General features: G+C 41.0%; 1 protein-coding gene across 1 annotated transcript; it reads left to right on the top strand.

Annotated features, from left to right (window-relative positions):
- The first annotated feature begins 6,482 nt into the window (after positions 1 to 6,482).
- Positions 6,483 to 22,976, top strand: CTSC (cathepsin C). Its single transcript, XM_062514218.1, has 7 exons — positions 6,483 to 6,648; positions 7,576 to 7,721; positions 15,793 to 15,959; positions 16,371 to 16,526; positions 18,493 to 18,608; positions 21,115 to 21,246; positions 21,987 to 22,976. The coding sequence occupies exons 1-7, from the start codon at positions 6,483 to 6,485 to the stop codon at positions 22,487 to 22,489; spliced, it is 1,386 nt and encodes a 461-aa protein (XP_062370202.1). The 3' UTR covers positions 22,490 to 22,976.
- Positions 22,977 to 25,550: the final 2,574 nt, after the last annotated feature.

The raw sequence follows: 25,550 nt of genomic DNA, 5'->3' as shown, positions 1-25,550 counted from the left end.
TTGCACATGTGTATTCACACCCTGCAGACCTATTTCAAAACTAGACAGGATTTCAGCTGCATTGTAGGCAGCAATAATGGAAAGGATGGCTGCTAAGCATTTCTGATTACAGATATTTTTTGTTTTTCACCCTTCCTCAAATAGGAGTGTACCTGATCCAGCCCTGGAAAGTTTCTCATGGCCTACAGGCAGTAATACATAGCAATAAATAGAGAATAGGGAGGTTTTGAGTGAGAGCTTACTGTGTTTCATCTCACTTTAGCAGTTGATGGAGAAATGACTTTCGACTGTCTTCAGTTTCCCAGCTCCTACTGGGCAGTAACAGCCCCTGGTGCATTGGAAACACCTTGCTAAGTACACACAGTGCACCCACCTTGCACTGATCATGCCCTTGGCACTGACTTCTGCAGGTGCCCAGCTGCAGAGCAAGCACTAAGGCAGCCTCTGGGTGCTATGACCACATTTTGTGTGGCCATGATTGAGGCAGCACTCAAACTCCATGGCACAAAACTGAGTTGGTTCTACAGTGGACAGCAGAGCACATCTCAAGAGCTGGGATATAAACCTCAACTCAAGGATGCAGTGGACGGATAATCTTTTTGCTTGGAATAGGAAAACCATGCGTAAATAAGTGATTTTTAGCAAATTGCTGACTTGCATCTCAGAATAAGAAAACCTGCCAGAAAACTGGGAGAAATGGGTTAGATCATTAATTAATTAATCCTGTTATGAAGGGCAATACAAGTCCACTGTTGTTATGGTTGTGAAAGAGATGCTGTTGTTCCCCTTCTGCTCCTGCCTTCCATCATGCTCAGGGATTATCTAGACACAGGTTCAAGGAGTGGTTCAGTGATCTGATGCAATGGAAAAATACTTTATTTATTTATTTATTTATTTTTCTTTTTGAGGGCATGCTAAGTTTTTTGTCTGATCACTTTGCTTGCCTGCAACAGCTCAATCTCTGCCTTTGTTGCCACAAAAAAAGCACCTGCTGGGTCTGATGGAAGAGGTAGGAAGAGGCAGAGCAGGACTGATTTTTGTATTGGCAGCCTGCAATTACACCAGCTAAAGCCAAACATTAAACTGCAAACACACACCAGGAAAAGGAAATGAGTTACCATTTTAATGAGTTGCCTGTTTGAAAGTCGACTGGAAAGCCTAAGTACAATGGATTTTCTTATTTTATTTCAACATGATACAGCTGTATTATTATCAGAATCTCTACTTTTTTTTTTTTCCCCAGCTCCTAACAGTAGAAATAATAGTGTTTTGTTGCGGATGTATATATATGTGTAGATATTAAATTATTTCAGGTTTGTAAAATCCTTTACCCTTTGAAGATTAAAATGCACACATATACCAAGCACTCAGACAAAAAAGATGTTCATTTATGAGATGAGATATTTCTGAAAAATGGTATTTCTTTCAGAGGAGGCAACTCTGAGAAGGTCACTCAAACTCTTTTTATCTTCTTTACCTTCTTTCAGTGAACCACAGGGCTGGAGGACTCTCCAAGAGGTCACCATCTATTCAATACCAGCTTTTGTCTTCCAGTACAGGCATGATGTGCTATGGGATGACGTTTGCGAACTCTCAGCAGCTCACCCACATAATTCCACAAGTGACTACTCCAAAATCTTCCAGCTGACATTTTCCTGATTCCTTGATGCTGTAATATTCTATACATTTAAATACCTGAAGGAAAGAAGATTTTTAAAGTCAAGTTTCTTTATATTTAAACTTATTAAGTTCCTGGCAGTTTTGAGCACAAAAGGATTTTCATGTTGATTTTAATTGCTGTGACATTTCCTATTATTCTACCCCAGCTGGAACATTATCTAGATATTTCAGTCTTAACCAACATGGAATTAACACTGTTATCTTAACAGTCAATACAATAACCAAAGTAATAATTTCCAGGAAGCTTTCAATAAATTTCCTAAGTTTTTAAACAGGAGAAAAAAACCCACCATTTAAATTATAACATGTTTTTCCAGAAACAAAAGACTTGTATTTGTGCACACAAACACACATACACACAGGTTATGCAGACAAGTATTCTGCGTATCATCTTTCAGAAAAGGTTGGCAGAAAAAATATCTTCAGTGAACAAAAGCCAGGTAAACTAACTGAAAGGTGATATTTATGTTTGACTTATGGAATCGGATTCTACTATAATTTCCAGCTTTGCAGTGTGCTGTGGGAAAAAAAACAAAACAAAACCAAAACCAAAACAAAACCAAACAAAAAAAATAATTTAAAAAAAATAAAACAGACTCTGCTGCTGACATCCTTCTACAATTTGGGTGCTTCACAGCAATTGCAGTAAACAGAGTATCTCTTCTCCTACATCCAACTATTCCCAGCTCTGTGCTTCAGCATGATGATCTTCCAGGTGGACCAATGCAACTGGTTTGGAAATGCGCTAAATTCACCAACTTGGTGAATCGATCTACATTTTAGTTATCTTCCTATTCTTCTTTCTTCCCCTTTTGTTTTGTGGGTTTTCTATTAAGCTGTATAATTTTCCTGGTGCATCTCACTATGCTGCACTGCAGACAGGTGTATTACAGTGCCTCAGAGGAATGGTACTCTCAGCTGGACAACTGAGCAGATCATTAAACCATAGGCTCAGTCTGTGCATAAATCCCATGCCAGCTCTTTCTGCTATTACTATGATTATTTGTATTTAGATTTTGGACAGTGGCAGCACTTCAGAAAGCAACTTTTTGCCCACTAGAGCCACTGAAGAAAATAATAAAAAAACACCAAAAGAATAGGATGAAATATGTGGTTGTTTCTAAAAAGAAAAAGTGAATAGATTTAATTATCACTCCTTTTGTTTGTACTATTAATAATTCCTGAATCAAAATAAATAATGAATTCCCAATAAAACCTTCAAAACCAACCTTCTGAAAAAGAGGTGTTTTTTTCAGACAGTTGCAAACTTCACTTGTTAATTTAGATCCCCTAAACAAAGTGCTGTACACCAAGCTATACATATGCATCATGCTTATTCTGTTCACAAAATTAACTCACATAGTTGCTAGAACCTGCTTGAATTGTTCTGTAGAGCAAGTGTCTTCCCTTAAAAAACCCTAAGTTTATAGCTGCAACAAATGAATACATATTATCTACCTGCTTCCTAGAAACAGCCAGAAACAGGCTCGCTGTGAAGTAAGCAGGATGTGTTCAATCATGCAGAGAAGTATGTAGTGCTAAATTGGCATAAAAACTCCGCAGTAAAACAAAATTGTCAAAATTTATACCGAGATAATGATCGTGTATGAATTAATGCTCTGCAAAATAAGTCTTTGAGTACAGCTCTTCACTTTCTAAAGGCACATAAGAAGGATGTTGCTCTTGCAAAGCCACCTGCAGAACAGCACCTACTGTCTCAGTAAGGAGTTAATTCCAGAGCCTACACAGAACCATGAAAATGCTCATATTTTCACACCTTTCCAAAACAAGAAAAGGAAAAGGCAGTCCTCAGTTATGTTTAGGCTCTGAATTTTTGAAAATTACTCCCATTATACTGTGCTAACCACTTCATCATAGGTAGGGATGATGACACACCAATGAAAGTGCAGCAGGGTTTGTAAGGAGATATTATTGTTTTTTTTGTTAGAGAGATAGCACTGAAACAAACGGGTAGCTCTTGTGCACAAGGATTCTTTTTCTTTAATTTTGTTCACTCTAAAATCAGCTTTTGGTGAACCACTCCAGTCATGTAATCTTTCTGTTTTTCCCTGTAAAGTGGATAGCTGATTACCACCCAGGTCGTGGTTATCTCCCAGACGGGAACTGACTTGACTGAATAACAACCAAGCCTGGGATATTTGCTCCCAGGATTCTCTTTAGCTAGTTCACCTCCCACAGCACTTCACTGTACAGTCACACACCACTTCTGCTTGTACAGTAATACGTCAGAGTGGCTAGGATTGTGTCGAGGAATAAAAGGCTTATTTGTCATTATTTGCCAAAATTCTGTTTACAAGTGTTCAACATATGGTGAGTCCATCCTCTCACATGTTGACACAGAAGGAAAATCTGCCTTTTCCCCCATGAAATTCCTGCTGATTGCTGTGAGCAAGGAGTCCTGGATCCTTTGCTGAACTGATTCAACTCTCTAACCCTGCAGAAAGCTATTCACCTTTTGGAGGTTAGATTTTCACTGCTTATTTTTGAGGGGTTCCCTCACCCTGTGACAGTGACTTCAATTACCTTACAAATAAGACCAGTGCATACCATAGCTATCAGGAGGTTAGTAGACAAACCACTCCCCTTGGGAACAATAAACCATCACACTGACTTGGTTACTCATTGTCTGACTCTCCTCAGTCTCAGGAGCCTTGTGAAACACTGATAAAACATAGTTTTAGGGAAGTCTTGTAAGCGATAAAATTCCAGCTTCATGAAAGCAGTAACAGCAAGACAAACAAAGAACAAGTCTGTCGCCAAACACAGATGTCCCATCTGATGTGCCTCACACACAGAGAAATACTAATTTAAGGCTGCATTGCACTGACAAATCCAGGTGTGCCAGAGCCTTTGAGCCAGGAAGACTTTTTTGCCCACTGAAGTAATTAGCTTAGAATTACTATTGGAGAAAAGGCACAGGGAGTGCCTTTATCTTACACAGGTGAAATAAGCTACAGCTGAGAAGAACTGGCTGAACCATGGTCACAATGACCATGGTAGAATCTCATTATGTAAAATACACCTCTATTTTCTATAATCTATTGTTACTCTAAGGCAATTACAGAGAAACCCATATGGTTTTGTGCAGTGATAGCCTGCAGTGGCTACACTTTGAAACTGGAAATTGAGACTCAAAGCACAGCAGAGTGCAGAGGCAGAATCATCCAACCAGTGTCATGGGGATGAGCTAGAGATGCCACAGACCTTTTCTGCTCCCGAACATAAAACGGGAAGAAAAGTAACAGACGCTTCTTTCCAAAGATCATTGGGAACTTTCGGGTTGATCTCTGAAAATGTGGAGACAAGAAAAAAGTCACAGGTAAAGAAAGAAGACAGGATGATATAGCCTTACCTGTTTAGAGAGGCCAGATCAGGAATAGTAAGGTGAATGCACTTGTATGGCATGACCAGCAAAATGTCCAGCTTGCATGCCATGCCCAGCTCCCCTTGCAAAAAAACTAACTCAGAATTATTTTTTTTTAACACCATAGCACTGCTGGACAACAGAATCTTAGTGAATGGAAATAGCATTTATTTTCTTTTCTGGAACACAGAGGAAATTCTGCTTTTCCAGTTAAGTAAGTGCTTTAGAATCCTCAAAACACTGTCTTAAAAAAGTGTTTTTATCTCTTTGTTGGTATGAGTAAGAACATCTATTAGCTGGTTGCTCTAAGGATCAGCAGCAAAATGTCAAATTAATCCTTCCCCAAAAGGCTGAGAAGATGGCATAAAAATAAAGTGATGGTGGTAATATAATAAATTACTTAAAACAGTTTAAATTTACTGATGCAATTCCTAATATCCTGATTTAAATCAATACAAAAATAAATTGGGACATTTACAGTTTAGCTCGTGATTATTTAAAGCTACACTTTTGAAATCTGTGACGAGCATCTATGTGTGGATTTTTACCAGTTTAACAACAATTATTTTAAATTTATGTCCATAGCCAAGCTAGTGCATCATTTTCATAGCCAAGATTTTCATCTATATGTATTTATTTTTCCCCAGGAAGGTCTTTTTCTTAGTATAGCTCTTTTTAAAATGAGGGTATATTTACTCATTAGGAAGTCTTTTAGCCTTCTTGATTGCACATATATCTTTGTGAATGTGAGAGCAGGCACATTTTACTTTTGGAGAGACAGAGGAAAAAGAGCCACTTCCCTGCACACTCAGCCATGCATCCAGGGTCTCACGGTCTGGTGGAAACATCTCTGTCCCGGAGAACACCTGTGCCCTGCAAACACTCTGCTCCTCGGACAAGCAAGATTGCAAATTGCCAAAGCTTCCCCTCTCAGGGTGGGCTTTCTGGGCTTTTTGTCAGCCGCTCATGGGTACAGGGGTCTCGGAGGTGGCGCAGGGTTTTGGGGTTACATCCCGAGCAGGGTTCGTGCCGCATGGTTGCCTGGCTGTGATGCGTGGCTGCTGCGGAAACTCTGAGCCACTGTGTGCTGCTAAACCCATGGCGAACAAGAGGCCTCGTCCTGAGAGCAGCGAGACGCAGGCCTGCAGCGACAAGGGGAACAAGCCCTGTTGGCGAGGCTTGGGGCTGGGCAGGAGGATGCCCTTCGGGGAGGTAGATGGATTTCGGGGAAGGAGATGCCCTTTTTTGGGGAGGATGCCCTTTGCTGAGGCGTACGCGGTCTGCAGAAGAGGATGTCCTTGGGGAAGGACAGCGTGTGGGGAGGAGGCCCGGCCGGGGCGGGCCCGGGCCCGGGGGCGGGGAGGCGGCGGCGGAGCCGGGCGCATTTGAGAGGGGCGGCGGCGGCGGGCGCGGCGCGATGGCGAGGTGGGCGCTGCGGGGCTTGGCGCTGCTGCCGCTGCTGTTGCTGCCCGCGGCCGTGCTGGGAGACACGCCGGCAAACTGCTCCTTCGCCGACCTGCTGGGCGCCTGGGAGCTCCGCGTGTGGCGGGCCGGCGGCCGACACGGCAACTGCTCGCAGGCGGGTGAGAGCGCGGCGGGCCCGGCCGGCGCCCTCCTTGCGGAGCGGCGAGGGGAGCGGGCGAGGGGCGCTCCCGGGAGGGAGCGGAGCGGGGGGAGCGGCCTCTCCGTGCCCGGAGCCCCCGAAGCCGCCATGGGCGGCGACTTCCTGCGCTGATGCGGTTCCAATTCAGTGTGCGGTTTTGTTTCTGTTTTTTTGTTCGTTCCGGTTCGGGCTTGACTAGGCCTCTCCGTGGGCCCCATGGCTCATGCCGGCTCACTGCCCTTCTCTCAGAGGTGTCTTCCTGCGAGGCTGCCGGAGCTGGCAGTCGGGGAAGCCTGACAGCATCCAGACGGATGGAAGTATCACTTCCCTCGAGGGGGTAATAGGAGTGGGGAGTTACTATTTAATGATTGTATGTCAGTGTCATTTAAAAAATAGTAGGTGGTTTGCGTTTTTCGGTGTCATCTGCTTTTTGATCAGAGGAAACAAGTGGCAGTAGGGGCAGTGGAGGTGAGGGTGCGTGGTGGGGTTGGAGCACTGGTGTGAAGGAGTGTAGGATGGGTGGTGCCTCCTCCCAGGTCTTGTAGGGGAAGAGTTGTCATTGCAGGCACACTGCCTGGGTGACACAGCATCCAGGACCTTTGTAGCTCTTCAGCAAGTTGAGTTTAAATAAGTTGGTGTTTCCTGGTCATAGCTGTTTGGTGCTGCTGCTAATAAAATGTGCAGATACTCTCTAGCAGTGGAAAAAATGAGCATATAGACCCACTGACAGGTAAGTGGAGATCCTGAAGTGTCTTGATGCCCTTTTGAAGAAGACTGTGTTCAACTAGTATTGTATTTTAGCATCCTTAGGAATAAAATAGATGTTACAATCTCCTTTATGCTTTTTTTTATTATTTTGTCTCTTCCATACAGTGATCATGCTATGATGTTTCTTTGTTTCTTTTAGGGCCTGTGGAGAAAACAGTGGTTGTCAATCTTCAGAAGCTAGATGTGGCTCAAGATAGTCTGGGCAACTATGGTTTCTTCACTTTGATTTACAATCAAGGCTTTGAAATTGTCATAAATGACTACAAGTGGTTTGCATTTTTTAAGGTGAGTTAACCTGGTGTGTTCTACACCACTGGCTGATGCCAGAATGGTCTGTAGTGAGGCTTCTCTTCAGTTCCTGAGTGTCATAGTGGGTCACTTGGGACACTTGATTGTTTTTGGCTCTAAGGTTTGCCTGGATTACCAGACAAAGGATTTTTTTTTTTTTTTTTTTTTTTTTGAGAACATAAGGAAAAAGTGAAACTAACTTTCTTGGTAGCCTGGAATTTTATTTTTTTTTTTTTTGACCCTGTGGATCCAGGTAAAACAGCAAAACCATTGCTTTTATTTTCCTTACAGATGTTGTCAAATGCATCGAAACTTTAGAACCATCTGTCCTCCTTGATAGAGGATTTCTGGGATCTATAAATTTTATTTCAGAATACTACTCTAATATATATCTGCTGCCTCTAATTATTCCTTTAGAGTAATATTGTTCTCCTCAGTCCCTGTTAATGCCTTCAGGTCAAACTGAAAACAGTGATGGTTGGCAGGGGTTAGACAGGAAGAAACACTCTTGTTAGGAGCGCTCTGCTGCTCTCCTGATGAGTGGCATGGTGAATCTGAAGGGTGTTTTGAAGTAATCTCAGCAGGATGGCTTTACTACCTGTAAGACAGATGCTTTGCGTGGCAGGGCTTCTCAGCTGGTGAGTGCAGCCCTGGACAGGAACAATGAATGTGGTTTTGGTTGTTTCAGGGAGTGTGATCTTGTGTCTGCCTTGATATGAGTCAATAGTAAACATCCAGGCCTTGTCCAAGCATAAAATCTCTGAATTTTGGCTAGTACTAAGGAGGGTGAAGAAATAATTTTTTGCTCTAAATCGTCTTTCTGGGAGCTGTGGTAGATGGTTTATTTTACAGCAACTATTTTAAAGTCAGTGCTTTCAGGTGTTTACAAAAGCAAGTCATCTGTTCTTTCAGGAGAACTGGAATCCTTGCTGAATATAAATTATAAAGAAGGCTCTAATGTAACTGCAACCTCCTTGTAGCTTCCATCTGTGCTGACTTGGGCTCATGTAAGGGAAAGGACTTTATAGAGTAGCACAACTACTGGGGAAGTTATTTACATGCTCATTGTTGTAGGTTAACTCCAGTAAACAGCAAAGTACCACTCAGCCATCAGTGAACTGGGGGAGTGAACTGGAACGATGGAAGTGCAAAAACTTGTAGGCTGAAATAAAGGTACTTTAATAGGTAAACCAAAAGCTGTGTATGTATGCACGCAAAGCCAAATGAGGAATTACTTCACTACTTGCCACCAGGATAACTTGGTGCCATAATAAGCAAGTGTTCAGCAATATCCAGGAAAGCAGGGCTTTGTCGTGCACAGCTGTTACATGAGAAGGCAGATGCCATGATTCTGAATGTCCCTCTTTTCTCCTTTCTCCAGCTTTTATTTCTGTGGGTGATATTGTTTGGCATGGAATACTTCTTTGGTCAGTTGGGGTTAGGTTTCCCAGCTGTATTCCCTCCCAGTTTCTTATGCACCCCCAGCCTATTTGCTGTCAGAGCTGTCTGAGGAGCAGATGAGGCCTTGGTGCTGTGTTAGCACTGCTCAGCTAAACTAAAGCATCCCTTCATGAACAACATTGTTTTCTTCACAAATCTGAAATGCAGCATTATATGCGCCACTATAAATAAAATGAACTTTCAAGACCTAGTGCACTCTTGTAACTGGAAATGATTTTAATAAGAATGCAGTTTTTTTAAATAAGACAGAGCCTTGTACTTGAGAAGAAGCATAGTATGAGTGAGAAACACCTCACTGACATTGTCATCTCTATAAGATAGTGAAATTATATTGCCATGATGTGCACTCCTCATAGATTTGGTGGGTGATACAGCAAAAACTGCACAAACACTGAAGGGTAATCTAACTGAACAGAATTACTCTGAAACTTTGCAGGCAGGGACACCTCTGTGAGTTCACCTGCAGTGGGAAGACCTGCCTCAAAAGTGGCAGGAATTACTGCCTCCATGAGGACAGCAGAGCACTGCATGCTCTAGTGCTGTCCATGAATTCAGTTTTGAGGTGTCATCTCTGGTAGGGAGAATTCAGCTGTCATTGTTGGACTCATCTGAGGAGAATATAGTTGAACTTAGCAGGCTTTGGGCTCATATTTTACACTGAAAGAGTTGCTTTACAAGTCAATATGCTGGGCAGTAAAATGTTGCTGATTACCAAACAAATTCCTGAATGTGAGGAATTTAATCACAGAAACAGTGTGGCCTGCTCTGGGTTATAAATGGATCTGTTTGTTGCCAACTTGAAGACAGCTGAAAGCTGCTGCTGTCCATACTTTGTGAAATACCTCCCCAGAAGATGATTACTAAGTCAAGTGACTCTTCAGCGCTGTTGTCATGTATTGCATTTATTTCATGTATTGCATTGATTTGCAAAAGTACTCTTAAAACAACATACCAAAACTGTTACAGAATAGTTTAAGCTGAAAGAAGCTTCTGATGGTCATCTGATTCATCTTGCTTCTCCAAACAAAGTAAGTCAAATATACATCTGAGCAGTAGCAACACATAGCAGCTTGCATTTTATGGTCATTAATGTGTCTCAGCCCTTTGTAAGCTAATGGATTAATTGTTAGTTTTGAAGTTGGGTTCAGCATTAAGAAATAGCAAGCTTGTTTGGGTCATTGTTCAGTAATGGGGAATTCATCAGCAAGACATATTTAAATTAAAGACTTACTTCCTTAAACACCATAGGGAGGATTAGAGCCCAGTTCGGTTACCCTCTCTAATAATTTTGCTGCTGTATAAAGAACAACAAATTACCAACATGCAAGTCTATTGCTGAGAATCATGGGGAAATACCACAGCACTTAGTAAATGCATTTTTTGCTGCAGACAACTACTTGCTGGTATTGGGCAACAACATGCAATATGTCTTTCTGCAAAACTTCCAATTTCACAACTGCCAGTGGACACTTGGAGGGAGGAAGTAGTTCCTTACATACTGCTTGACGTAGTGACACATTTAACTGTGCATATCTATTTAGTTTTAATCCAGAAAACATTGCATTACATATGAAATAGAAATACAAGTCTGAGCAGAGGGAGGAGTTGCCATGTACAATGAGCAGCAGTATTTAAGCCAATACAGTACTTGGTGAGTTTCAGGCATAGAAGTGCCACTTCTGCTACTTGAACTCTCAGTGTATTTTTTTCTAGTATTAATGAATTAAGCTGTTAGTTACTGACAGGAATGCTGTGGACTTGTCTAAGTGGTGGCTTTATCAGAGGTACTGTACTGTGTAGATACAGACACAGCCCATTTGGCTATGCATGTTTCAGTGAGTTTTTAATAGCTTTTTGTTCCTGTGGCTTACTAAACAAACACCCACTGAAACATTTGTAAGGTCTTATTGCCTTTACAAGGTATTTGGTCTTTCACCTGAGGCCTGTGGGGAAATGACTTTATATATCAGAGTAGTGGATTGGGTGAGCTTATCAATTCTATTTTTTTCCTCAGTTTACTTTAGTATCTGAAGTAAAGGTGCTCTAACAGCGTTTTGTTGTACGTAGAATTAAAGTTTGCCAAATTAAATACAGCATCCTTCTGCATTTGTGCATTCTGCTTCTAGCACAAAATAACTTGTTTCATGTGTGCTTCTGAAACATCCCTCTACTGAACTTGGATGTGAAATTAGTGTACTTACTGTTGGCAGAAGCTTGATCATGTGCTTCTGCTGGATGATACAAGGATTCTTTAGGATTATGCAATATATAAAGCTTTGAAGAGATGGTGGTTTTTTTTGTTGTTGGTTTTTTTGTTTTTTTTTTTTTTTGTCCCAAGGGATGGCAAGAGAAATAGGAACAGCACAACATAAAAAGCTAGAGTGAGGCTGGAAGTAAAATTGAGGCTAACTTGTTTCAATTACTTGATGTATTTGAGGTATTTATTTATTGTTAAGACTACCACTTGAAGATGACAGTCTCATAAGTTTCTCACTGTTTGTCCCTTAAGCGAAGTGATTCTACTTCTGACTCCTGAGATGTGCTTTAGCAAAACACCAGAAGTCTCACACTTTTTCATATTGAAACATTACAACTACTTCAGAAAAAAAATAAAAAGGGTAGATTTTAGAATATTTCACCACTCAAGTTATTAATCTTTTCCAAACTGACTTGGTGACATCTTTGTCATATCTTTTTCTCTCTTCCCTGATGCTCCTAAATTTGGTTAAAATCAGGAATGCTGTTCTGAAACAGCCTAGATAAGTAATAGCAGTTGATGTTGAAATTTTCATGATATGGAAAAAAACCCCACAAACCTGGATGCATTTTATTTCATGTTGCTAAAGTAGAAGTGCTACAGTAGTTAATGCTATTTAATCATCCTGCAAATCAATTGAAAGTTAGCTTTAAACCTAATTTGGGCTTGCTTAACTGGCAGTGAGCAACTGCTGCTTTCCTAAAGTGTAAATCTGACACCACAAAACTCAGAATTGCAGAATGCTTCCTAGAGTAAAGAAAATTTACCTGAAGTTGATACGTGCTTGCATTTTGTAATGGGTAGCAAGATGCAGTAGTTTGTTCTGATATCATCTACTGTGTCTTTGTGTAGTAGGTCATCTGCAAGTCTGCAGCTCTGATCTCATTCAATGTGTAAAATGCATAGGCACACTTGTAAATTTGAGAGATAAGTCTTTCCACCAGGTTTAATATGTAGAGTAGTCTTGGAATACAAGTTGGATTATTGCCCAGACATTGCATAAATTAAGCACAGTAGATTTCAAAGAGGTTGGGATGGCTGTCTCTCCATGACACTGCTGAATTCCTGTCAAAATGCTGTGACTAAAAAGGTCTTCATCCTTTCTTGCTTTCCTCTTGGTGACATTAAAGATTTTTAAAGAGGTTTAAACAATTATGGTTTTTACTAGGACTAGAATTGAACATGCAGTTAGATTATGTCATGATGACCAGCACAGGAAAGACTTTATTAAAAGTGTGCTTTACTGAAAACCTTACCTGGGTTCAGACATCTAAAAACAAGCTTTGAAGTTGAGCTGTGTGACGTCTTTTAAGGTTAATGTTGGCATGGCTTGGCTAAATTTTGGCATTAGGCAAAACTGCATGAGTTGTCAGGATTGAGAAAAATATACTTTTGAGATAGAATTAAACTTTGCTGTTTTCAAAGCTCAGAATTGGAGCCACGGATATAGTTTGGGTACCTTTCTAGAGGAGTTATCCTAGATTGGTCAAGTCACTGGATGCAGTTAATGCTGCAGATGTGAGCATTGGCTGATGAAATTATCAGGTGACAGAGCTGCTGTGGTCTTAACTCAAAAGTGAAAACCATCCTTAAAGTCTGCAGAGAAATGTGTGCAAGCAGTTATCTAGCAGTTGCTGGTGATCACAGCTGTATGGCTGTTATCCTCCATGAAGGATGCTGTTCTGGGGTGGGCTCTGGATGTTTTGGGTACTGTGCTGGCAGCTTCTGTTGAGTCTCACCTTGTAATTCACATCCACCTGAGTCAGCTGTTGCTTGGTGTAATGGTGCCATATCCCTGCCTATGACTGGCTGTTAGTTGGGCAGATGTACTCGCAGTTGGTCCTCTAAAACTGGTACAGTCCAATTTCTTAGCAAAGTTGTTTTAGCAATTATTTTATGATGTACCTTCTGGTAAACAGTGGACATGACTTTGTGGCATTGATGAGGTTTTTTTAAAGGCTTGTCTGCCACTTGTCTGCATCAGTGGCTCTCGATTAAAAGTTGAGAGGGATAGCAAATTGTGACTTTATGTAAGTATATTTTAATTTCTTAGATACATTTTTTTTTTTAGTTGAAATTCCCTTTATCCAAATGTTATTTGTGTGTTATGGTCTCAAAGTCTCCATGTCCACTTTTCAAAGTTATTTCAGTAGTAGCTAGCAGCTGTTACTCTGCAAAAAGATAGATACAGAGGACTTGAATTGTCTAATTTTAGGCTTCTATACAGACTGTCTGAAATTGGCTTGTGTCTTGTTTATGTTGAAGCACTGCTACTGGCTGTCCCTTTACCTCCGTTCTATTTTGTTGATACATGTGAACTGAAAGAACATAGCAAGAAATTCACTACATTCACTTTTCCAAAAGAGAAGTTGCACAGATGGTGTGAGTGCTGTTTTGGTTATCTCTTTGCATCTTTAGAAAAGCAATTAATTTTATATCTGGGAAGGGAGAGGGATTTCTTGGAGAAAACCAAATTTTTTGTTGTTTTAATTTGCTAGTTAGCAGATAACTCATTGCCTTTTATTTTTCTGTGAAGATAAGCCCTGAATCTGTGTTACTTCTTTTAATTCAGAATAACACTATGTAAGGCAGGATTGTTGCAGAAAACAGGCCTGGTCCTCTGATAATCTTCAGGTATTCAGATTGAAGGCCTATGCTTATTGAGAGTGGCTGTACTGTTTTAATCTATGGCAGCTTTTAGATAGGAAAGACCAGGTATTAATTTATATGGTCACATAGAGCCAGAAAAGTGATCTCACAGTAAATTAGATGTAAAGTCAGTACCTGTTGCTTTTGGAAGTGCCTGGATTTCTAGTTCTGCTGTTGTGAAGAGGGTATTTCTCAAAAGTCATCTCTGGACTTTGCCCTTGGTATTTGGCCAAGTGTGGTTATTTCCCACATTGCACAATCTTGCATAGTAAGAAAGGAAGACTAAAACAAGGCAACAGCTCAGCCTTCTAGTGCCCTCACCCTGCTCCAGTCAGCAAACACACTTGCTGGGTGTAGATGATGCCTCTGCATCCTCTGGGCTGGGGACAAAGCAAATTCCCAATGTTCCAAAACAGTCAGAGGATTAACCTTTCATTTTATTCCGCTGATTGATAAACCTAATTATTTCACTGTAAGTTCTCCTTCAGATTTCTCACAAAACCTCAAACCTCCCAGTCTCTTTAATAATCTTTTCCATCTTGGGGTATTTCCATGACTGTAAGCCACCACCTTCTTCAGTAAAGAAGTCGAGTAAACATTTTGTTGAAACATAGTTACAGAATCCCTCTAGGACTGTACATGTGCAGCTCAAATATGATGAGATTTAATGAGGTTTTCTTGGAGTAGAAAACTTGAATTCTGCATAAGTGATTTTTTTTTTTTTTTGTGATTAGAAGAGTAAAGTTAAAGCCTTTGTTGCATGGGGTTTTCAGGTGCCTTTGTAGTGTGACACAAAACACTACAACCTTACACAAAACACTTTAAGAGATGAGTAATGAGTAAAGAGCCACACACACCCCCACAGTGAGACATTGTTGTCAGAAAATTGCTAATCCAGAAAATTTATGTAGCTGTTAGTGGTTACCTGTTGTATGAAGACACATTTTGCTGAGTATATTGAATTACTGCTTCTCTTCAGTGGTAAAATGAAGATGTGTGTGTCTGAACAAGGAAGTATTAGGACTCAGGACTTGAGGCTTTCGTAGCAGTCTCTGCTGTCAACTTCAAATGAGCTCTTGTCAAGGGATCATAATTTCTTAGTCTCATTTTGATAGCCCCTGTGAAATTGTTTCTTGATGCTTGGCCATCACAGCTCAAACCTAAAAAAGTGGCTGGAGGTTTCATGTTTGGTTTTGACTTGTGAAACAATAAACATAAAGCATAAACAGTACATACATTTTAAAATAGAAATAGCACATGTCTTCCCGTGAGATTCCTCTGACAGGCTTGCCATTCTCCCCGTGTTTGAGTCTTAGTTTCTCAAACTTCTGTGGCAATCCAAAGTTAACTTGACTGATCACATATTTGGCATAAGAAATCTCAGGGCCTTGAGGAAGAGTTTGAGTACTAAGAGGTCTTTTGCATCTTGCTGAGAAAGGAACTGTTGAACCCAAATGATTAGCACAGGTTAGTTGATACTGATACGAATGCATACTTTGTTGCTAAAAGTGCAAGTCACAACTCAGGTTACTTTTGCACCTGTTTGGTAAATAGCAATTTCTTCCATCTTCTTAACCTCTGGAGTGTGTTTGACCACTTCCTGTGAAACACAGGGAGGAAGCAGCTGTGAGTGGGTGGGGAACTGTGCCTATGCTAACAAATGCATCTGCTCAGTACAAGCATAACTTCTTCACATTACAGTACAAAAAGGAAGGCCAGAATGTGACCAGCTACTGTAATGAGACCCTACCAGGATGGGTGCATGATGTACTTGGCCACAACTGGGCTTGTTTCACAGGACACAAGATTTCTTCATCTCCATCTGATGTTCACATCAACGAGCTACCTCTCCAGAAGCTTGGGGGAAGGTAAGCAACAGATAAGTAACCTTTTATTGGAATAAAATATTTCATAAAAATGCTTGAGGCTTTAGCTAAAATTGTAAGAACCAATTCCAATACCGAAGGCAAAATTAATGCCAGTGATAATGTTAGAAATAAACCTGAATGCACAAGAGCAGAGGAGGGTTTGCTTGTTTCATCACAGTTTCTCCTTCAGTCTGTGGTGAAGCCCTGTTATAAATCTGGCATGTCTAAGGAAGATGGTTACATCTAGTCTGTCTCAAGTTTTAGAAACCTTGCCTTGATCCAATAATTCCATGTTTCTTTATCAGTACCTGTCAGAAGACACATCCAGAGTTACATCCTAAATTTAGAGAACACCTGTAGTTTCAATCCCAGTCCTTTCTTACTGTTTTATTTGGTTCCTTTTGTTTGCAGCCTCTCCCAAAGACGTTATGTGCACAACTTCGACTTTGTAAATGCTATCAATGCTCACCAGAAGTCATGGAGAGCAACAAGATACAAGGAGTATGAGAATTTTGCCCTGGAAGAACTGACTAGAAGAGCTGGGGGTCTCTATTCCAGAGCTTCAAGGTAATAAGATGCTTTGTTCAGCAGCAAACCCCGCTGCTGCCAAGAGACTGCTTGTATTTGTCCTGGCTCTTAGCTGTGTTTAGTTCAGATGTTTAATCAAGTTTCAAGGCCTTCCAGTTCATGTTCATGGGGTGCAAACATATTTTTCATTTGAAGTATTTTTCTGAGCATCTGTTGTCCCAAGCAGCTGGGACAAATAGAGTCACCTCCCATTTAGTCTTGTCCAGTTATCTCACTGTCCTGTCTGCTCATCAGGTGCTTGCCATAGTCAGGAGTTTCTGCTTGTGCATCATCTTGGTTCTGCTAGTTCACAATTGCAGTTGAAAAGCTGTGAACTGCTTTCTGCTCCTAAATATGAATATCAAAGATTTCTGAGGGAATTCCCTGGTTACTTTGATAGTTTGTCATGCCTGCAACAAGAGTCCTCTAGCAGGAGTAGAGTGTCTCAGTGAAGAAACATGAAAGTAGCTCTGAGAATGCCTTCAGGGTCTTGCAGATCACTTAGCTGAGAGTGGGTAATGGGATGGGTACATCATCCGCTACAAAATTTGAGAACTAGAGTTTTTTGATCTAAAGAATCCCTTCTTTATAGCTATCTTACCTGCTGCATAGTTTTGCTTTCTCAGTGCTTGGTATTTCTGTGAGTAGGAATGCTACTTACTTTTCCAAACTGTAGCAATTGTATGTTGAAGAAGGTCCTACTATAGAACAAAAATGCTGATTTGTGTGGCAATACCATGCATATGTGGTTTCATTGTATAGCTAAAGCCACCTTGTAGATGATTTTAAATATAGTAGTAACCTATTTGGAAGCTCTCTTCCACCCATGCAGTACCTAGACAGTATTTGGTTGGCCCTCTCCTGCTTTCAAAACAGACTCCAGTGTCTGGTGTCTCTGAATAGCACCTGAGGACAAACTTAAGTTTATGTGAAAATTGAATGCAGGAAGAATTGAATGCTTGTCTCACTGATACAAGCGTCACTTGGCTGCAGGTGGTAGGTAAGGACAGGTAACATTCAATACTTCTTCAAAAGTCATAGCAAAAACTTGCTTCAGAGAAGTCTCCAAGGCAAATGGGACTGCAGTTAGTGAGCTATCTGTGTAAGCCATGCCCGTGCCTGAAGTGAAACTGCAGTTGCTGTCAGTGCATGCTGCCAAGGCGAGATGGTTTCTCAGATATTCTAGATACTTTGCGATTGCAGTGAAGCAACTGTTGCAGAATTGCGTTGCTACAATCTGAGAGTTACCTCAACACTTCAGATTGGTGCAAAAGTACTTGGCCTCAGCAGCTTGTGGATGTTAAGAAAACTCCCCCGTTGGACCACCCAGGAGCTGCTCTAGCACTTGCACCACCTGACCTGGGACCGAGGCCCCACACCCACAGTCACACTGGGGTTCCTTACCTGCTCCACCCCATGGGTCCCATAGCAGAGTCTCAGATATCTAGACCCCTAAAATAATTTAATCTTGGTGCAATAACTAAATAATGAAAAGGCAGCTTGAACTGGGTCCCTCTGAGGAGGGACCCCAAACAAAGGACCCCTTGGGCTTTTATACCCCCAGCATTAATAGTGGGAAAGTCTGGGATCCTCTCTGAGTGTCCTGTCACCTAGCTGAGCCAAAGGTCTCTGCTCTCTTTGTTATATACAAAAGGATTTTGCCACCCAGAGCTCACTTTGAAGTTCACACTGCAACTTGCAGACTGAACTACCTGCATAGAATGTATTCCTCAACAGTGGATAGTTAATAGAACAGTTCCCTCAGGGAGCAATTTGAGTAGGTCTTGAATCCTGCTCAAGCTTATCTCTTTATATAAACGCTCACTCGGTTTAGATGGAGACTGTTTTAAATTGCAATGTGAAGCAAGTCCAACTAGTAGAAGCCAAAGATGAAAACTGAGTGTTATGTAATTGTTTCCTTGCCTAGAGTATGATACATTTCTCAAAAGCATTTTCTCCTCTATAGATCAAAGCCCGCCCCTCTGACATCTGAGTTACTCAAGAAAGTTTCAAGCTTGCCAGAATCCTGGGACTGGAGAAATGTGAATGGTGTCAATTATGTCAGCCCTGTTCGGAATCAAGGTAAAAATTAATAAATAAAACCTCTGAATTCAGTGTTCTAGAGCTCCTTTGATGTAGTTTGCAATTTGCTGCTAACCAGAACGTTTAGCCTAGTGTCTGGTAGCTGACAGATTGCACCTTTACCGTGAAAACGTGGAAACGTTATCTGTTTATCTGTGGAAACTGGGTGGAGTTGTGGCTAACAATGCTGTACCGAAATAGGTGGTGGTACTGGCTTGTCCCAACAGCACTGACTTGCTGAAGTGAAAGCCAATTACCACAGTATCCTGCATAAACACAGCTGTCAGGTTTTGCCCAAACAATCTTAGCCATGGTTTTCTGCACACTGACTAAACTTACATACATTTAATTTTTTATTTAATTTTTTTTCCCCTGATTTCTTTAATGGCAAATTATCATGTAGCTTTAATAAATCCTTACAAATTTTTTTACTGCCTCCAAATCTTATAACCCTGATAAATTCAGGTGTTATTAACTGGCTAATTGTAAGGGGGAAATATTAATCACTATGAAAGTTGCAGACAATGACAAGTATAAAATTCTGGTAAGAACCTAAAAGGATACCATGCTGATATGTGTTGACTCTGTAGGGAGTATTTATAGCACTGTGGTGTGAGATTCCCGAATTAGATGTTTATATAATGGAGGCTAGGAGTGACTTCCATTAATGTGTCCCTTCCCTGTGCCACCATTTGCAGATAAACTTACATCTGTTGGTATGTACCTGGTGGCAGCTTTTGGGGGAAAGAAACATAACATTAGCATGTTATGGTGGGGAAGGGATGACTTAAATCACCAAACCCTCATTTATGGCTTAGTTATTCTGACAAATTCTGCCAGCTGTACTCGTGATAGCAGAAGCAGCATAAGAAGTCTTGTGGAATTTCTAGCTATGTGGAAGCACTAAAAGATGGCAACAGGAAATTATATGGTCCTCTGTAGGTGTGAGTCATGTGTTTTCTCCTGATGTGAACTATGAATGTCCCAAGGGCTTTATCTTCCAAACAATTGGACACTTGGTTCCAGACTTACCCTTTCTCTGTTGTGTTGCTTCAAAATTTCTCTAAATGAAAATAAGCCTGTTGTTTCTAATAAAAGATCTTCCTACACTTCTTATGTAATCTCAGGGTCCATGCTGAGTATGTTAAATGTCTGTGGAACATACATTCTGCTCCATCAAATTAGAATTCTAGCTTTCAGGCTTAAAAAAAAAGCCAAACAAAACCTACAAAAGAGGTCCTTTTATGGACTTTATAAATACCACTGTGGTAACAGGAAGGAAATTTAGTAGTGAATCCAACAGACTTCAGACTGAAATGATTGTGTGAATTGTGTTTTTCATGTTTCTGCACACATAATGCAACAAAGTGTTCTGCAGTGTGGCCCATCTCAGATGCTGAAACTGTACAGTGAGTGGGAGGCATATTTCACTGCTTCACTTTGCCCTGCTGGGAAGAATGTTCCTGTTCAGGCTGATTTTGTCCCTTCTCTTCAGAGATGCATCTAACTGAGTGAAGGTGCAATTTCATGAAGTCTTGCTGTTGTAATAGCTCTGCTTTTGTACGCCTACACAGTTCAAGAGAAAGTATGTTGTCTTGTTCCTCAAGGCTCCCTCCTTTTCATAGCTCTGCAATATTTGGATTTTCCGTTGTCGGGAAACAAAAGGAAATCAGGCATCTTGATGAAAATCAGTAGATAAAATAGGACATCATCCAAGTAATTGTTCTTCCTGTGAGGCTTGTCATTCCATTTCCAAAGGCTTTTAATGAGTGAAAGGAAGGTTCTAGAGAGTGAAGAGGCCTAAAGCCAGAAGCGATACTAAATTTTGATGCGAAAGTAAGGAGACTTAACTCTGCCAGGAAGCAGAAGGGAAATTAAGGTGCTTCTGAAAAGCCAGTGTACAATTACATACCCTTGAGAAGCCAGGAGAGCATGGATGAATCCACTATATCAAACGTGTTATTTATACCACTATTCTGTTAATAGTCAGTTATTTTAAGGGTAGCTAAAATAGTAGTAGAGGTGGAATGTATTTTTTCAACTGGAAATTACAGGACTAAATCTGTTGGTAGGTTGAAATAAGAACAATATTGTCAGCATTCACTTCAAATACTTCATTGCCTCATAGCATATGTGCTCCATAAAGGGTAGATAGAACCTTCTCAGCCCTGTTTAATGCAGTGTCCCTGAAGGTTCATTCTGAAGGAATAGGGTAATTGGATAGCTCTTAAATGCTACTGCTGGAAAACACTGGAGCGGTACTTTGCCTCTTATTCTTGAATAAGCTCAGTGTTCCCTGAGAAGTTCTTAGAAGTGAGTTTTGAACTGCATGCATAAAAGTTAAATGAATATTTAATGTTTTTCATTCTGTTGGTGTTCAAGTTCTAATCACTGTCTGGTAGGTTTTAACTCTTTTCATTGGACTTGAGGAATAGATGTACCTGATGGCAGGTGATGGCCTTGGTTGTTACTGACTGCTCCTTGTTCCTTTTTCTCCCCTTCCCAGGCTCATGTGGCAGCTGTTACGCGTTTTCTTCCATGGGTATGCTGGAAGCAAGGATACGTATCCTCACAAACAACACTCAGAAACCAGTGTTCAGTCCCCAGCAGGTTGTGTCTTGCAGCCAATATTCTCAGGGTAAGGACCCTGGTAAAGACATTTTTCAAGTAGTGATAATGCTAGAGAAGGAGATTGATTTGAAAATTTCCATTCCTTCCCCATCACACACAGGTTGCTGTTTTTGTTAAATATATGTCAGGCTATACTTCAGTGTACTTCAGTACTTCATTTGAAATTAAAGAATAATAAAACCAGAGTTGTCAGCCCACCTCACTGCAGCAATGGGATTGAACAAGGAGAAGTCGCCTTGTGCTCAGGATGTAACTGAATTTTACATCTACCTGTGAGATGGGAAATACTTAAGGAGTAGGGTTCAAAATGTAGCTGATTACAGTGCTTACCTAGAAAGAATGGAAATAAATATTCTCCCAATGGTATATTCAGCAGGAGGGAGAGATGAGCAAAAGCAGTGACTCAAGTTTCCTAGAGGACTGTATCTTTATTAAGACAGATCCTTGTGCTGCATATAACTAGCTGTTCTTTCTGACAGGAATTCTCAGGAGCAATTGGATGATAAAGGGTCCAAGTACTAGTGTTCCCAATATAGCTCCCACAAATGTGGATTTTGCCTTGTGTGTTTTAGAAAGCTGACTAGTTAACTGGAGTATTAGGATGATCTGGGTCACTGAAGTGTGTTCAATACTGTGTTTGAAAGAATTATGAAAGATTTAAGTGGGAGAGTCTCCCGCCTCAAATAATGGAATTTCCAAGGGAAGAATTAATTTTTTTTCTTTTCTTTCTTTCTTTCTTTTGTTCAGGTTGTGATGGTGGTTTCCCATATCTCATTGGTGGAAAGTATGTCCAAGACTTCGGTGTGGTGGAAGAGGACTGCTTCCCTTACACAGCCCAAGACTCTCCATGCCTTTTCAAGCGCAGCTGTTACCACTACTACACGTCTGAGTACCACTATGTTGGTGGTTTCTATGGAGGCTGTAATGAAGCCCTGATGAAACTTGAACTTGTTCTGCATGGGCCACTGACTGTTGCCTTTGAGGTTTATAATGATTTCATGCTTTATAAAGAGGGGATCTACCATCACACTGGGCTGCGGGATGATTTGAATCCGTTTGAATTGACCAATCATGCTGTCTTACTGGTGGGCTATGGTAAAGACCCAGAAAGTGGTGAGAAATTCTGGATTGTGAAGAACAGCTGGGGCACCTCATGGGGAGAAGATGGCTACTTCAGAATCCGCCGTGGCACTGATGAATGTGCAATTGAAAGCATTGCAGTGGCTGCAACTCCTATTCCAAAGTTATGATGTAAAGATCTTCATCCAGTGCCTTGTCCTGAGCCATAAGAATGTACTAATGATTCAAGATTCTGATTAAAATTTGTCCCCTAGCATGAAAGAAAAGCTTTAAGGAATTTTTCCACGCTAGAGCAGTTTCCATATGTGAGAAGATGAACACTGTTAATTCTACTCTGTGCACTGGAGGCTTCCTCTCAAGTCTGACAGTAGATCACCCAGAAGGGTTGTTTTGGTAACAATGGTGATTAGTTACTCATCACTGGATATACCTTCAGTCACCAGTTACATTTTTTCCATGGGAAATCCTGACCTTTAGATGTCAGAGGGAAGTGTCTGCTGTGATAATCTGTAACTGTTTTGAAGGGACACTGTAGTGCCTTACTTCTCATAAATCAGGAAGTCACTGCAATTTGGAACCTAAGTGCGTATTGGGCAGGGAATAAGCAATTATGCTGATGAAAATAAAATTCTAAAGCTCTAAGTGTCTTGCAAAAACTGCTTGTCAAATCCTAATGACAATAAAAATCAATTTTAAGTTTCAGGCTGTTACTAAATGTTCTAGTTCTGGATTTTATTGCTATGCTTCACAGTTGATCATTTCAGTGTTCAGTAAAAAATACCCCACTCCTTTAGGAGTTTATATTTGTGGAAAAAGTTAGTTCTTTTGGTGACCTGGCTATGAGTTTTGAGATTCCTGTCAAGAACTTTTTACTTCAGCAGAATCTAAACTAATGGGAAAGAAGGATGAGAGGGCAGAAGAGCTACTAATCTTGCATCTGAAGCTGAGATTATCACAGCAGCATCCAGTAAGTTGTCCCGAAGTCCAGTAGTCCTTGCTGTGGATGTAGGACAATTCATTGAGTAAATTTGCTAATTCCCTGGTAAGCCTGTTTAAATCCTTTCTGTTAATCTGTTGCCCTAATTCTTACAAATATACAAGGTAGAAACACAGAGTTGAGAGGGGGGGATCACAGCACTTAGAATTAACCATTTTAACACAGTAATTTGTTAGCACAGCACTGTTAACACAGCGTAGGTCCTTGCTGTTCACCTGAGGAAACAAAAATGGCGTAAAGGTGAGTGTCAATTTTATGTGTAGAAGGTAACTAGTGAAGTTCTTCTATTAAAATGTGACCAAAGTCTAGTATTTTTCTGTGTAAAATACAGTCTCATGGGTGGTTTTTTTAAGTGTAGGGAAATCCAAAAAATGCAGAATAATGGAGCAGTTGTCTGTGATTAAACTCCCATTTAACTTAGGAGGGAAAGCTCACTTTTACTTCAGTAGCAGAATTCCACAAGAAATCTTGTACTCTAGTTTGCTCAGGTTGAGGGGCAGAGAAAGAATAGCTTCATGGCTTTTTCAATCTCCTCCCAAAAAATATTAAGACTGTTTGATAGCATGTTGACTATGAGTCAGCAGTGCTCTGACAGCCTGGAGTGCCAGCCCTGTCCTGGGGGGCATCAGGGACAGCATCACAGCTGGGCAAGGGAGGGGATTGTCCTGCTCTGCTCTGAGCTGGGGCAGCCTCACCTGCAGTGCTGGGGGCAGTCCTGTTTGCTACAGTATAAGATACAAAGCTATTGAGAAAGAGGGCCATGAGGATGGTGAATATGAGGAGTGTCTGGGGTCACTTGTTCTGTTCAGCCTCGAGGAGACTGAGGGGCAACCTCACTGCAGTTACAGTTTCTTTACAAGGGGAAGAGGCGGGGCAGGCACTGATTGGTGACCAGTGCCAGGACCCAAGGGGATGGCCTGAAGTTGTGTCAGGGGAGGTTTAGGCTGGGTATCAGAGAGAAACTCTTCACCCAGAGGGTGGTTGGGCACTGGAACAGGCTCCCCAGGGAAGTGGTCACAGCACCAAGCCTGAGAGAGTTCAAGAAGTGTTTGGATAATGCTCTCAGGCACATGGTATGACTCTTGGGGATGTCCTGTGCAGGGACAGGAGTTGGACTTAATGATCCTTGTGGGTCCTTTCCAACTCTCCTTGTTCTGTGAAGATGTGTTTGGAAATTTAGAATTTGTGTTTTGCCAGAAATGGAACAAGTACTTCTGAAATAGCTCGTATTGTGCATTGGATTGTTTAAGCTTAGGGAGTATGGGAGTGAAGGGATGAGCTAGGTTCCTGGATTTTTTTTTTTTTTTATAGCTGTAGAACATGATATTAGTTTGAGAATAAGAATGTAAAAGCTAGATGTTTCTTTTTGCTATCTTTCAGCCATTAGGAAATTGATTCCTCATCACCAAAATGTTGCTGACACTACGGTACTATGAGTATACAAACACTTGCTGTTCACTGTGTGTTGTATCATGTTAACTACATGTGTTTTGCATAACATTCTATGTTATTTTCTTAGCAATTCCCTCATCAGTCTGTCACTGCTTGTGTGTGGCAGCTGCACCGGTGCTAATAGGAAGATGGGAGTGTTCCCAGAGTGGTCTGTCACTGTCACTGCCCCCAGTGATTGTCATCAGATGATTTTTGCCTCTGGCTGACTGCAGTGTGTGAATGTCCCCGTTTCCTGTATTCCAGAGTTGCACAGAAGAATGTCAGTCATCCTGATGAGCTGCTATGTGGATGTGGACATTTTATGTGGCTTCTTCCTATAAACAGTGCATTAGCTGAAATGGAAAACATGTCATCGCTCAGAAGAATAACTGTAGGGTTGGCAGATGCATCTTGTAGTGAACATATAAAGCCCTAATATATTTGACTTATCATGCAAGGTTAATAGATAATGTCATGACTGATAAGTATTTACAGGGGAAATAAAGCTTATCATCAGCCCAGCAAACAGAGATATTGGAAGTCTGGTGTTTTGAAAATTAGTCCATATGGAGGACAGGATACATGTGTTTCAAAGTGAGTGCAATAAAACTTTAAAAATTATTAAAAGCTGTGGTGGAGTCTCCATCACTGGAGTGGGATGATTTTCCAGTTTGAGGTCTGCCCCTGACACCAGAATTGCTCAGAGACTCATGCAATTGGTTTATGAAGGAGAGTTGGCAGGGTCGTTATGACTCCTCCTGAGAACTTGAAACACAAGGTGACATTTAACTTCCAAAGTTGTC

This window comes from Cinclus cinclus, chromosome 2 (genome assembly GCF_963662255.1).
Source record: "Cinclus cinclus chromosome 2, bCinCin1.1, whole genome shotgun sequence".
NCBI classification, from domain to species: Eukaryota; Metazoa; Chordata; class Aves; order Passeriformes; family Cinclidae; genus Cinclus; species Cinclus cinclus.
The sequence above is the reverse complement of the archived record's forward strand: the minus strand, read 5'-3'. Positions and strand labels throughout refer to the sequence as shown.